Source organism: Lampetra fluviatilis, chromosome 12 (assembly GCF_964198595.1).
Source record: "Lampetra fluviatilis chromosome 12, kcLamFluv1.1, whole genome shotgun sequence".
NCBI lineage: Eukaryota > Metazoa > Chordata > Hyperoartia > Petromyzontiformes > Petromyzontidae > Lampetra > Lampetra fluviatilis.
Genome location: NC_136286.1, coordinates 1414630 through 1425913, shown reverse-complemented (window position 1 = coordinate 1425913; position 11284 = coordinate 1414630). Strand labels below are relative to the sequence as shown.

At 54.8% G+C, this 11284-nt stretch overlaps 1 protein-coding gene across 1 annotated transcript; it reads right to left on the bottom strand.

Moving 5' to 3' along the window:
- Nucleotides 1-6489: 6489 nt before the first annotated feature.
- LOC144934919 (homeobox protein MSX-2-like) lies at nucleotides 6490-10559 on the bottom strand. The gene is made up of 2 exons (XM_078861183.1): nucleotides 9692-10559; nucleotides 6490-7878 (listed from the first exon to the last, which is right to left on the bottom strand). Exons 1-2 carry the CDS (start codon nucleotides 10212-10214, stop codon nucleotides 7451-7453), a joined length of 951 nt encoding a protein of 316 aa, XP_078717309.1. The 5' UTR covers nucleotides 10215-10559; the 3' UTR covers nucleotides 6490-7450.
- Between the last annotated feature and the right edge of the window lie 725 nt (nucleotides 10560-11284).

Below are 11284 nucleotides of genomic sequence, written 5' to 3'. Positions count from 1 at the left end.
TGCTGCTGACGATTGAGTTGCTCCTCCGACCATCGCTGCTGCCACTCCCACCGCTGCTGAAGTTGCCGCACGCGGCGCGGCTCGCACGCGGTCCGCGTGGCTTCTTGAGGTTCCGGCCGGAGCTTGGCGAGAGCGAGGGGGGCCAGGGGGGTCCAGGGGGGCCAGGGGGGCCAGGGGGGCCAGGGGGGCCGGTAGCCACGAGGGCTCGGCCACGGCGGCGCAAGGTCCCCGTGTCGGGGGTGGGGGGGGGGGTGGCGGTCGGGGCCGCGAGCACCTGGGCCGCGCTTTGATTCGGGATTCCGGGCAATTTTCCGCCTCCTGCTCCCGACTTCCGGCTTTAAGAGGATTTACGGCCGCGCCGGACGATGATGGCGCGGGGGGTGAGGAACTCTGCAGGGCGGGCGGGAGACTCGGCGGCTCGCGGGGTACGCCTCCTGATACCCCCCGAGATGAAAGTGGGTTACCTGGTAGAAGGGGCGCCCGGTGAAGAAGAGGAAAGGGGGGGGGTGGTCCGGTGGAGATGGGGTGCCAGGCGGAGAGGGAATAACCGGTGGATAAAGGTGTCCAGAGGACAGAGGGAGTACCCGGTGGACAGGAGGGGGACTTGGTAAGCAGAGAGGACGCACGGTAGAGAGAGGATATCCAGATGAGATAGGGGATACTCGGTGTGGAGAGGTGGTGTACGCTGGAGGCAGCGAGCGGGGTGACTTCGCAGAGGGAGGATAGCTCGTGGGGAGAAGGGGGGGCCACTGGGTGGGGAGAGGCGATTCTCCCTGGGACGTGGTGCCTCCACAGCCGAGTGTGAATATAGAGCAGCAGCAGCAGCAGGAGCAAGAGGAGGAGGAGAAGCTTGTGGCTCAGTGTGAATTGGTGTCTGGTGGCCCATGAGTGGCTCCAATCAAAGCTACGCGTGATTATCCCTTCACGAGATACCGTACAATTGTAGCATATAGCTTCGATTATATAAAACTGCACGTTTTATGTTGGCTCCAAATGAAGACGATGTCGGATGTCTCCTAATTAACTCCGTGTCGACGGGCGGGGTGGAGAAGGGAGGGGGTTGTGGGGTGGGGGGCTAATTAGTAACGGGCGGAGGGGGAGCGAGTTGATGCGTGGTGCCGGATGCGCCCGCGCGCTCTCGGGGAAGGAGCGCGTTCGGCTCGGGGGATTCAGCGCCGGCGTCTGCGGCGGAGACAATCGCGAACCCCGTCCGCGCTCGACGAAGAAGAATGCGCGAAGCAGAGGCAGTCCCCGCACCAGAGACACGCGTGGAATGACGCCGCTTCTCCGTCCGCTACGAGTGTGACGAAGTCGTTTGTGAACCAGCGCGGCTCGAGAACGGCACGCGCGTCTAACGCGACACCAGATAGTAGCACACAAAGCCACTCCGCTATACACGACGAGAACGATCATGTACAGCCGCGTTGGTCCGCGGGGGTTGTTGTTTCACCATACTTGACCACGCTGGGTCAGTACGGGTTGATGAGTGAATAGAGGGGGCGGGCTATGGCCGGTTCAGATACCGCTCGCCATCGATGCTAGCCGTGGCTGGGAATTTATCTCGGGTTGCCTGATTCACAACTACACAATATGCATATATGAAGAGAGAGAGAACACACCGTAATATATAGCTGCATGCGTGTGAAATGTGGCAATTTCAGACCACGCATGTTGTATATTTAACATGTCTCCCCAGCGACGCAGCGCAGCGCTTAAGTATTATGGTTACACACGCGGTGATCGATGAAAGTCAACGATATAACAAGCCACGTGAAGTCGCCTCCATAAACAACACCGCGCTTAGTCACCGAGTGTCAACGGAGCGCGTGCAATTGTGACGCAAGGCGCGCGAGAGAGTGTCCCTGTAGGTTGATGTCGAGGTTAGGGCCGGACTCCTCCAATGGAACTAAACACAGAGGCGCAAGACCCCCCCCCTCGCCCCCCACACACACAAATCCGCCCAAACGGCCAAGAAGCGATCAGCACTCGCTGCTCAAAGCAGTGATCGGTGGCAGGAGTCGAACTCGTATCGGCGTCATCAGTGCGTGTTTGCCAACATCGGAGGAAGGGTAAATATTTTTGTTTGTCATTATTATTATTAATCCTAGCCGGGTGAATTTAAAACAACAACTCCACCACATACCAACTTCACTCGTCCAGCCGTGTTGGGGACGCGGCTCTATCAGACTCACTGTTTAGTCCTCATTCACACTGCGTTCAACCACTGCACTGCAGTTGACAACAACACTCACCCACTCACCACACTGCAGGTCACAAGAAAGGCAAAGATCCCCCGTGTAGCCTTAATACACTGTTGGGGCAAGTGCTGTTAGCGAGCACCTATGAAGGCCAGAACGGCACACGAGGGGGTGGGTGGCCAGTACCACGCCTGGCCCCCTTTGTCTTCCGAATGGCGATGTTTACACACCGCACCAGGTACTCATTTGAGGCTGAGTCGACCTAGGGGAGGCCCAGGAGCGGTTCAGATAATCGCCATTGGTGTTGGCCATGAATAGAAATCGAACTCGGTTCGTCGGGTTCGCAGCGCAGCGCGCTAACCACTACGCCACCACAACACTCACCCACTCACCACTCCGCAGGTCTGCAACACTGACGCGTCCGCTTCTTCCTATGCACCGCTCCGTTTTGTAATTCCCTCCCCCCCCCCCATGTCCCGTACAATAAATAACTTTGCCCAATTCAAGAAACGTATTTGACTTGAACACACGGCATCACATCCTCAACAGTGACTGCTTGTTGCTGGCCGCTCGGCGTGTCCGGCCGTTCGAGCAACGAGCGTCGATGCGAGAGGCGCACGTGACCCACGCAGGGACGTGGGTCACGTGGCCGCACCTATTGTCACCTGGAGCGCGGGGCACGGGGGCTGCCGGGGTACACGCGTGCGACGGGTATCTGGACGAACACAAAAACAGGCAAAGATCCCCCATATAGCCTTTTTAACGGACCGTTGGGACAAGTACTGTTAGCGAGCACCTATGATGGCCGGCACGGCGCAAGCGAAGGTGGGTGGTCAACCCCACGCCCGGCCGCCTTTGTCTCCCCAGTGCTGATGTTGAACACACAGCACCAGGCAATCGTTAAAGCGGAGTCGACCTCGGCAAGGCCCAGGACCGGTTCAGATATTCGCTGACACTGTTATTGGTCGTGAGCTGGAATCGAACTCGGGTCGCCGGGTTCATTCATGCGCAGTGCGCTAACCACACACACACACGTTCCACTAGACATATACTGTACACATTATACACTATACACATACATCTTGCGCACGCATATGCGCTACATACACGCACGCTATACACACACACACGCATACCGTACGTTATGAATACATATGCACATTTAGCATACGAGATATACAATGATATATATGATACGTTATATACACACAGATATATAATATACTTAATGCACATACATATAGCATACATTACTGACACGTATCGTATACTCTAGATCCACACATTCCCCACCTCCGACAAGCACGGTTGTCAACGTACGGTGTGAAAGAAGTCCTTAAGTAACGCGGACATAATTCACATACACATATATTGTTAGGAACATACAGATAAACGATACTAGGTGGCTTAACACACACAGGTACACACACTTATATATTGCAAACACACAAGTGATATGTGGCCTAGACCAGGGGTCGGCAACCTACGGCTCCGGAGCCGCATGCGGCTCTTTACGGACTGCTTCTTGACGATATGTACGTATGTACAGTATGTACTCAGATGCATTGCGGCTCTTGAAATACTGAATTTTGTACCGAATTGGAAAGAAATGGCGCTTCTTGTTATTTTGGTTGCCGACCCCTGGCCTAGACAAACCAATATTACACAACAAACATAACGGAAACACAAACGTGCATCATGTTACGTATACATATACAACATATATAATGCACTATATGTACATAACGCAGATACATCATTCGAAAAAGAAAAAAACACGTGAAACCAAACACGTACACACAATGGTGGTGACGGCACACAACTACTACCCCCAACTACACCCATATGTATATGCAAAGACGAAGATCCCCCGTTTAACCTTAACAGACTGTATGGGCAAGTGCTGTTAGCGAGCACCTATCAAGGCCGGCACGGCGCACGAGGGGGTGGGTGGCCAGCAACCACGCCCGACCGCCTTTGTCTCCCCAGTGGCGATGTTTTTACATCGCACCGACTCCTCATTTGCGGCTGAGTCGCGTTCGTAGCGCAGCGCGGTGACCAGACATCCCAAGCATCGCAGACATTCATCAAAACACACGAATGCGCATCATGCACGATATTACAGACCACTCAAGGAGTGACTGGAGACACACACAAATGCAGACACGTACAATGATACGTAAAATACACAATAATTACACAATAAACATACAAAAACACACACACACACCTCTTGCATAAAATACGTTAATAACAAAACGATCGATTGACAAACATACAAAAATAGATCATATTTATCACGATCTAGTGATACACAAACGACGGGACACTGGACCATGCACATATAAACACATAACATACTTTAAACATATACATCGCCAAGATAAATGAAGCACACAAACACTTAACAGATGTATCTTATACATAAATAAAATAAATGTTGTGGTTGTCGGTTGCACATCTAACACATCTAGAAGTACACACACGACACAACATGTTTGTGCATACAGAGCATATGCAGTGCCCGCACAAACACAATCGTTTACATCGAATACACATCATTAAAAGTATGCTTGCAATTCTAGAGGTAACTGGACATATCTATACAATACACTTACACACATGGATGTATATACACGCAGAGTACATAACACACACACACGCACACACATGACCAGAGGTGGCAGGAAACACACACACACATATACGCACAGCATGGCATACATACACTACGCAATTACACACACACATTAATTACATACGGCGCATACCCATGCGTGCAACACCAGGCTACGCCGACTAATCGACAGAACCGTACACAGATATTAAGATTCGCCATCTCGCTTTAGCAGACCGTTGGCCCAAGTGCTGTGAGCGAGAACTTATGAAGGCGGTACACACACAACGATCCCCCGTATAGCCTTAACAGATTGTTGGGGCAAGTGCTTGTTAGTGAGCACACCTATGAAGGCCGGCACGGCACACGAGGTGGGTGGCCAACACCACGCCCGGCCGCCTTTGTCTCCCTAGTGGCGATATTTTCACACATCACCAGGTACTTATTTGAGGCCGAGTCGACCTAGGGGAGGCCCAGGTTCAGATAATCATCACTGGTGTTGGCCGTGAGTGGTAATCGAACCCGGGTCGCCAGGTCCGTAGTGCAGCGCTAACTGCTATACTACCCCACACACACGAACACGCCGTACATAAATCACACACACCGCGGGTGTATTTACACACACACCTCGATATTGCCGCTCACAGCCAGCGCCGTTGTATGGCTACAGAACCTGTCCATTGATTTACAACTTTTTTATGCGGCTCCAAATATTCAGTGGCTTATCTCCAGAGGTGGGACAAAGTCATTGTTATGCAAGTCCAAGTCGAGTCGCAAGTCATCAAATTCATGACTCGAGTCTGACTCGAGTCCAAGTCACATGACTCGAGTCCACACCTCTGCTTATCTCTGCAACGCGCCACACGAAAATTACACGCGCACACATCTAAATACGAGGCCGTAGACCATGTACTTACACACACACACAGTGTATGCACCATGCGGGTTGTCTGCGTGTAGCCTGTGGGGACCGGTAGCGCAGCGGATGGCGCGCAGTGCTCCAAACACCCGGCGAGCCGAATTAGAATCCCGCTCACCGGCCAACACCGGAGACAATTAACGAATCCATTCCTGGGCCTCCTATAAGTCGACTCGGCCTCAAATGAGTACCTGGTGCGGTGTATAAACATCACGACTCGAGACAAGCAAAGGCGGCCGGGCGTAGTGCTGGCCACCCACCCCCTCGTATGCCGTGCCGGCCTTCATTCGGTGCTCGCTAACAGCACTTGTCCCAACAGTCTGTTAAGGCTATACGGGGGATCTTTGTAGTCCCCAAGCTGTCGCATTTACCAAACCCGCACCCTGTTGCACGCAACTTGCAGTAATGATCAAAGTTTAATGAAAAAAATATCGCCAAATTATCTCGCGTCGACCGAGTTGTTTTTCAAGTAACATTCATCCTAAATTACTACCAGCGACAGCTCGCTTGGAGAAACACCACAAGACCCCTTCTAAATAAAAACACACCGCGCGAAGAGCTGCATTGGCGTCGATGCATTGCGTCGCGTGAACGCTGGCGAGACGGCGGCGGCGTTCGTGACATCGCCGCGGGCGGTGGAGGCCGCGGGCGGTGTTCTATCGCCTTGCGAGCCCAGGGCACAATCTCGCGCTCGTCCGGAGGAAACAAATAAAAACCCATCCACAAAGTGCGTATAACTCACACCAAGTATTTTATTGTCGATGTTTCGTAGTACAGTAATAATTATACAAAAAACGTATAGATCATTGAAAATGCATAATATAATAACCTATATATGATATAATTTACACTATGGTACAAGGAGGAGGTCCCTTTTGCGAGCTCAGTCCGTGGCGGCCGTCCCGGCGCCGTGGTGCCGCTCACGTGGTCAGTCCCCGCACAGCAAGGGGGACCCCCTCAAACGGCACCGCAGGGGGGCGTCCTGGACTGGAGTCCCCTTCTGGGTTCCTTTATCGAAACGAACTGCTTCCGGAAAATAGTTCTTAAGACTGGGGACGGTGGCGCTGCTACAGTAGGCCTAAATACGGAGAGGGACGTTCACGGGCCATGGTGGAGGGCTGGGAGGGAGGTCTTCAGCCCGCCTCGTGCCCCGCGCACTCACTGCGTGCAGCACCGTGTGGACTTCAGTTTTTCGGTCTGCGTGGGGGGGCCCACGAGTACGTAGCTCGTACCGGGGTGAGCGAATCGGACACACACTCACGTACACATGAACAGACAAAGAATAAAACAAGAGACACAGATAGAGACAAATAGACACACACACATTCGTATATATACGCAGAGACGGGCGTATACGCAGAGGCACACGGAAACATGCATACTGATACGCAGACAGACATGAATGTGGAAACATATGCATACAAACGCATAGACAGCCACATACATAAGACATTGAGACGGATACACGGGCACACAGAGGTCGCACGCAGACTCGCGCACAAGTACACAGATTCCTCGGACACTCCCACGCGCACTCACACGCCCAGGCTGGTGCCGGACCCTGCGCCACACGTAGCCCAGGTGCCAGTCGCAGCCGTGGCCACTCGTGACGCCATCGCCGCTCTCGAGGTCGCGACGATGGTGGCAGCTGCGGCGACGATGGCGATAACGACGGCCCCACGGTCCAACAAGCGGCCACACGGGCCACCGGGGTCCTCACGACAGCGGATACATGCCGTAGCCCATGGGCGCCGAGTAGAGTCCCAGGTGGCCCATGGGCAGCGCTGCCCGCGGGAAGGCGGGGGACACGCTGGCCGTGGCGTACAGCGGGGCCCCGAACTGGAACGGTAGCCCGAACCCAGCGGGCGTCAGTAGGGGCTTGGCCGCCGCAGCCATCTTCAGCTTCTCGAGCTCGGCCTCCTGGAGGCGCTTGGCCTTGGCGCGCCGGTTCTGGAACCAGATCTTGACCTGGGTCTCGGTGAGGTTCAGCGAGTTGGAGAACTCGGCACGCTCCGCGATGGACAGGTACTGCTTCTGCCGAAACTTGCGCTCCAGCGCCAGCAGCTGCGACGTGGTGAACGGCGTGCGCGGCTTGCGGGACGCCTTGTGCTTGCGCAGCGTGCACGCGGGGGGGCTCAGCCGTCCTGCGAGTCGGGGGTGGAATGACGGGAGAGATGGAGAGTTAGGGGAGGGCTGGGGGGGCGAGGGGGGAGTGAGGCTGGAGTTTTGGATGAAGGAGCGCCCGCGGTGCGTGGAAGGGAAAACGCGGCCCAACTTTTCACGCCACGCACAACCTCGTCAACTAACTCGCTTAATATAAAATAAATTAAACGCATTATTATTAAAAGAGGATTCACCTGAACGAAATGCCGAGTCCTAATTATCCTGGATAATTGTTATAATTGCGCAAACAAATGTACGGACTTGTGTTGACAAGTCGTGTGCAAGCATGACCTAATCGCGCGCGACATTCGTGACACAACGCCACCTTATAGACAACGGCTGTTGGACAGCGGCAAAGATACAACGCCAGAAAGCATCGTTACATCTGATGAAGAGCCGTTGCCAGAAACGACGGCCTCGCGTTTCCGCTGCAAGCCACAGGAGCGCTCTTTCGCGACGAATTTGCTGCGCGTTTTCAATTAGCGTGAGGTATGGTCAAGAACGACGTGTGACCAACGCAACGTGAACGAGCCCCTTTGCGGCAATGGGCTAATAAAAATGGACTGTAAAACACACACGCGCGAGCATTAATTAACCTATCTAAATCGGGGAATAAGTTAAAAGACTTGGGACAATGGGAAACAAACACCGCTCCCGTCTCGATAAAGTTGACACAATATCGCGAGCATGTTTACCGAGTGCAATATAAATAACGCGTCCCGCGCGCGTGCAGTTTGTGCCGCTCATTCAGCGACAGATCGGTGTCGGCGAGCACGCGGCAGGCACAACAACCGCTCGCCCTGGCTAGCGTTCACAAAGGAGATCGGGAAAACATTAAAAGATGCAACTACGTTTACCGATGCAATTCTCTTACGAGAAACGTAATATAATTAAAAACACAAACCGTGTTTAAACAATATGCAAATTAATACAACTGTGTGTACATATATACAGTATACAGAACACGAGATATAAACGCGTGTAATTATGGACGAGTACGTTTCGGCGGATTCGGGTGAAGTTATTTAATGTTTTATGGCCAAGTTGAATTCGAAACTCGGGAGCCACCGACGAGAGTCTTAAACTTCGTCCTCGTATTTTTCGTTGCAATAAAAACGCTCAAATCGGCGGCGCAAATCACTGAAACTGCTTAAGGGATCGTGAAAAAAGGGTTTCTCTCCCAGCGATTCCGATGGCATGCGAAGCCAAGTCGTAGAGGCCATTACGCGCTACCAGCCCGCGATGAAAATCGAGAACCCAACACAACTGGGCTGGATAACATCGGTACAAAAAAATAGAGAGAGAAGTTCACTCGGCTTGGACGTGTCGATGATATCTACCGTCTCTAGAATCTAGTCTAATTTACATAACGCCACAATAAACATCCGGCATAACAACAACAACAACAGCTCGAGTTGCGTATGCGCGGACGTATCGGGTTGGCACCGGCGCGCAACATTTCGGCTCAAGTGAAAGTCGGTTCCGAGTTCGAAAAGTTACTTCCGAAAACGCAATCACAGTTCTTTCAGTTCGGCTTTAGGATCCGTTTGTAGTGTACGAGTCTAAACATGCCCACCCTACAGCATCATGTCCACCCGACGGCACGATCACCGCCCTACAGCTAACCGACACACTTAATAGGGTCGTTCTCCCTAAAAACAAACGAGTGGGTTCTCGACATCGCGAATCTATTCCGAGTCTCCTGCGGCCGGGAGCACCGCTGCCCCAACACACACGGCACAGGTGAGCGGGCATCAGATACCACAGGTGAGAGAGTGTATCGGCGATACGTACTAGGCGGCGGGGAGTAGGCAGCTCCGTGCATCCACCCGGCCAGGCCGTCCTGGGGGTCGCCTTCCGCGCACGGCTCCCCGCCGTCGGCGCAGTGGCTCTGGGGCCCGGGGCCCGCGGGCCCGCGGTGCAGGAGGCTCTTGACGGAGTAGGGGGAGCTTGCGGGCAGCGGGCCCGGGGAGCGATCGCCGGCCGTGCCGTCGCTGGCCGAGCGGAGCGCCAAGTCCCTGCTCGGTCGCCGGTCGGACATGAGCGACTCCACGCTGAAGGGCAGCGCGCAAACACTCCGCGCGCTCTTCGCGGCCACATCGAGGCCCGACGGTGACGATGACAACGACGCCGACGATGATGTTGTGGACGACGACGAAGACGACGGCGAATGTGACGACGAGAGCTCTTCCCGGGCGGCCTTGCCGTCCTGCATCGCGGCGGGGCTGTGTTCCGCGTCCGACGCAAACGAATCTGGAGTCGGGGAAAGTTTATGCGACTTCGCGTCCTCCTCGACCGCGAAGCGAAATGCGTTCATGTCCTCGCGACTAAAAGCCACTCCACCGCAACCTTCACTGCTCTACAAATCCAACAACAACGACAACTGCCACCACCACCACCAGCAGGCAAGCAGCAGCAGCAGGGTCTCCGGGTTGCGAACTCCCGCGCCTCGCTGCGTGTGCGCCTCGCCGCGTCCACCTGGCGACTGCTCTCAGCGCTGCGCAGCCGGGCAGCAGGGAGCGCAGTGCGGTGATGACACGGATCTGGGAGCCGCGGTCGTTCTCATGGCCGGGGGAGGTGGCGAAGTGGTGAGGTGAGGCGGGGTGGAGCGAACGAGAGAGAGGCGGAGGAGGAGGGGGGGCATCGAGCTACCGCGCCGGGAAGTCGGGCTCCCATCTCGGCGAGGAGGTTTTAAAGGAGGGGGGGGGGGGGTCCGCCCACGGAGGCGGCGCGCCCCGGCTGACGTTGGCCCGCCGGGCCGCAACCATTGGCTGCCCTCGTGGGCCGGCTATCAATAATCATTGCGAGTAAATTAGTCTGTAATCACCCGGACCACTCGCGGTGAGCCGGGTTTATTGATGGCCCCGGGCCCCTCTAATCTCCGCCGAGCAGGAGCGCCCGTGGAGTAATTTTTAGCCCAAAATTGTCTCTGGTCTGGGGGAGTCGCGCCGACTCAACCCCGCCACACGCAATTACTCGCATCATATGGTAGCGTCGATGATGATGATGGGCCGTGGGTATTGGCGGTGTTTAGTTAAGTACGCCGCGCTTAACGCGTTCCGAACGTGCGCCGTCGCTAAATGAATCCGCCAGTTTTTAAATTCTCGAACGCGCGGTGCTGGTGGAGGGTGGGGGTGGAGGGGGGTGGAAGTGGTGGACCCCAAGAAGCCTTAAATGGTCCCGCGGGATCGATTGGTTGCCTGGAGGCAGCCCCGGACGGGCTAATTGCGAGTCTAACCCCCTCTGTCACTATTAGGCGGATGGTTTAATAAGGCAGACGAGTGGGTTGTTTTTAGGCGCCAGCGTCGGCGGGATCAAAGCGCGTAACCTCGGGGTGAATGGGCAAGGGTCCCTCCCTCCTCCCGCCCTCCTCCCTGCCTGCCCGCC

Bases quoted from the DNA above. Each gene is read 5' to 3' on its own strand.
- LOC144934919 (XM_078861183.1), bottom strand. From the start codon at position 10,214: ATGAACGCATTTCGCTTCGCGGTCGAGGAGGACGCGAAGTCGCATAAA. The intron at 7,879-9,691 runs GTACGTATCGCC...CCCGACTCGCAG, and splicing joins TGCCTACTCCCCGCCGCCTA to GACGGCTGAGCCCCCCCGCG.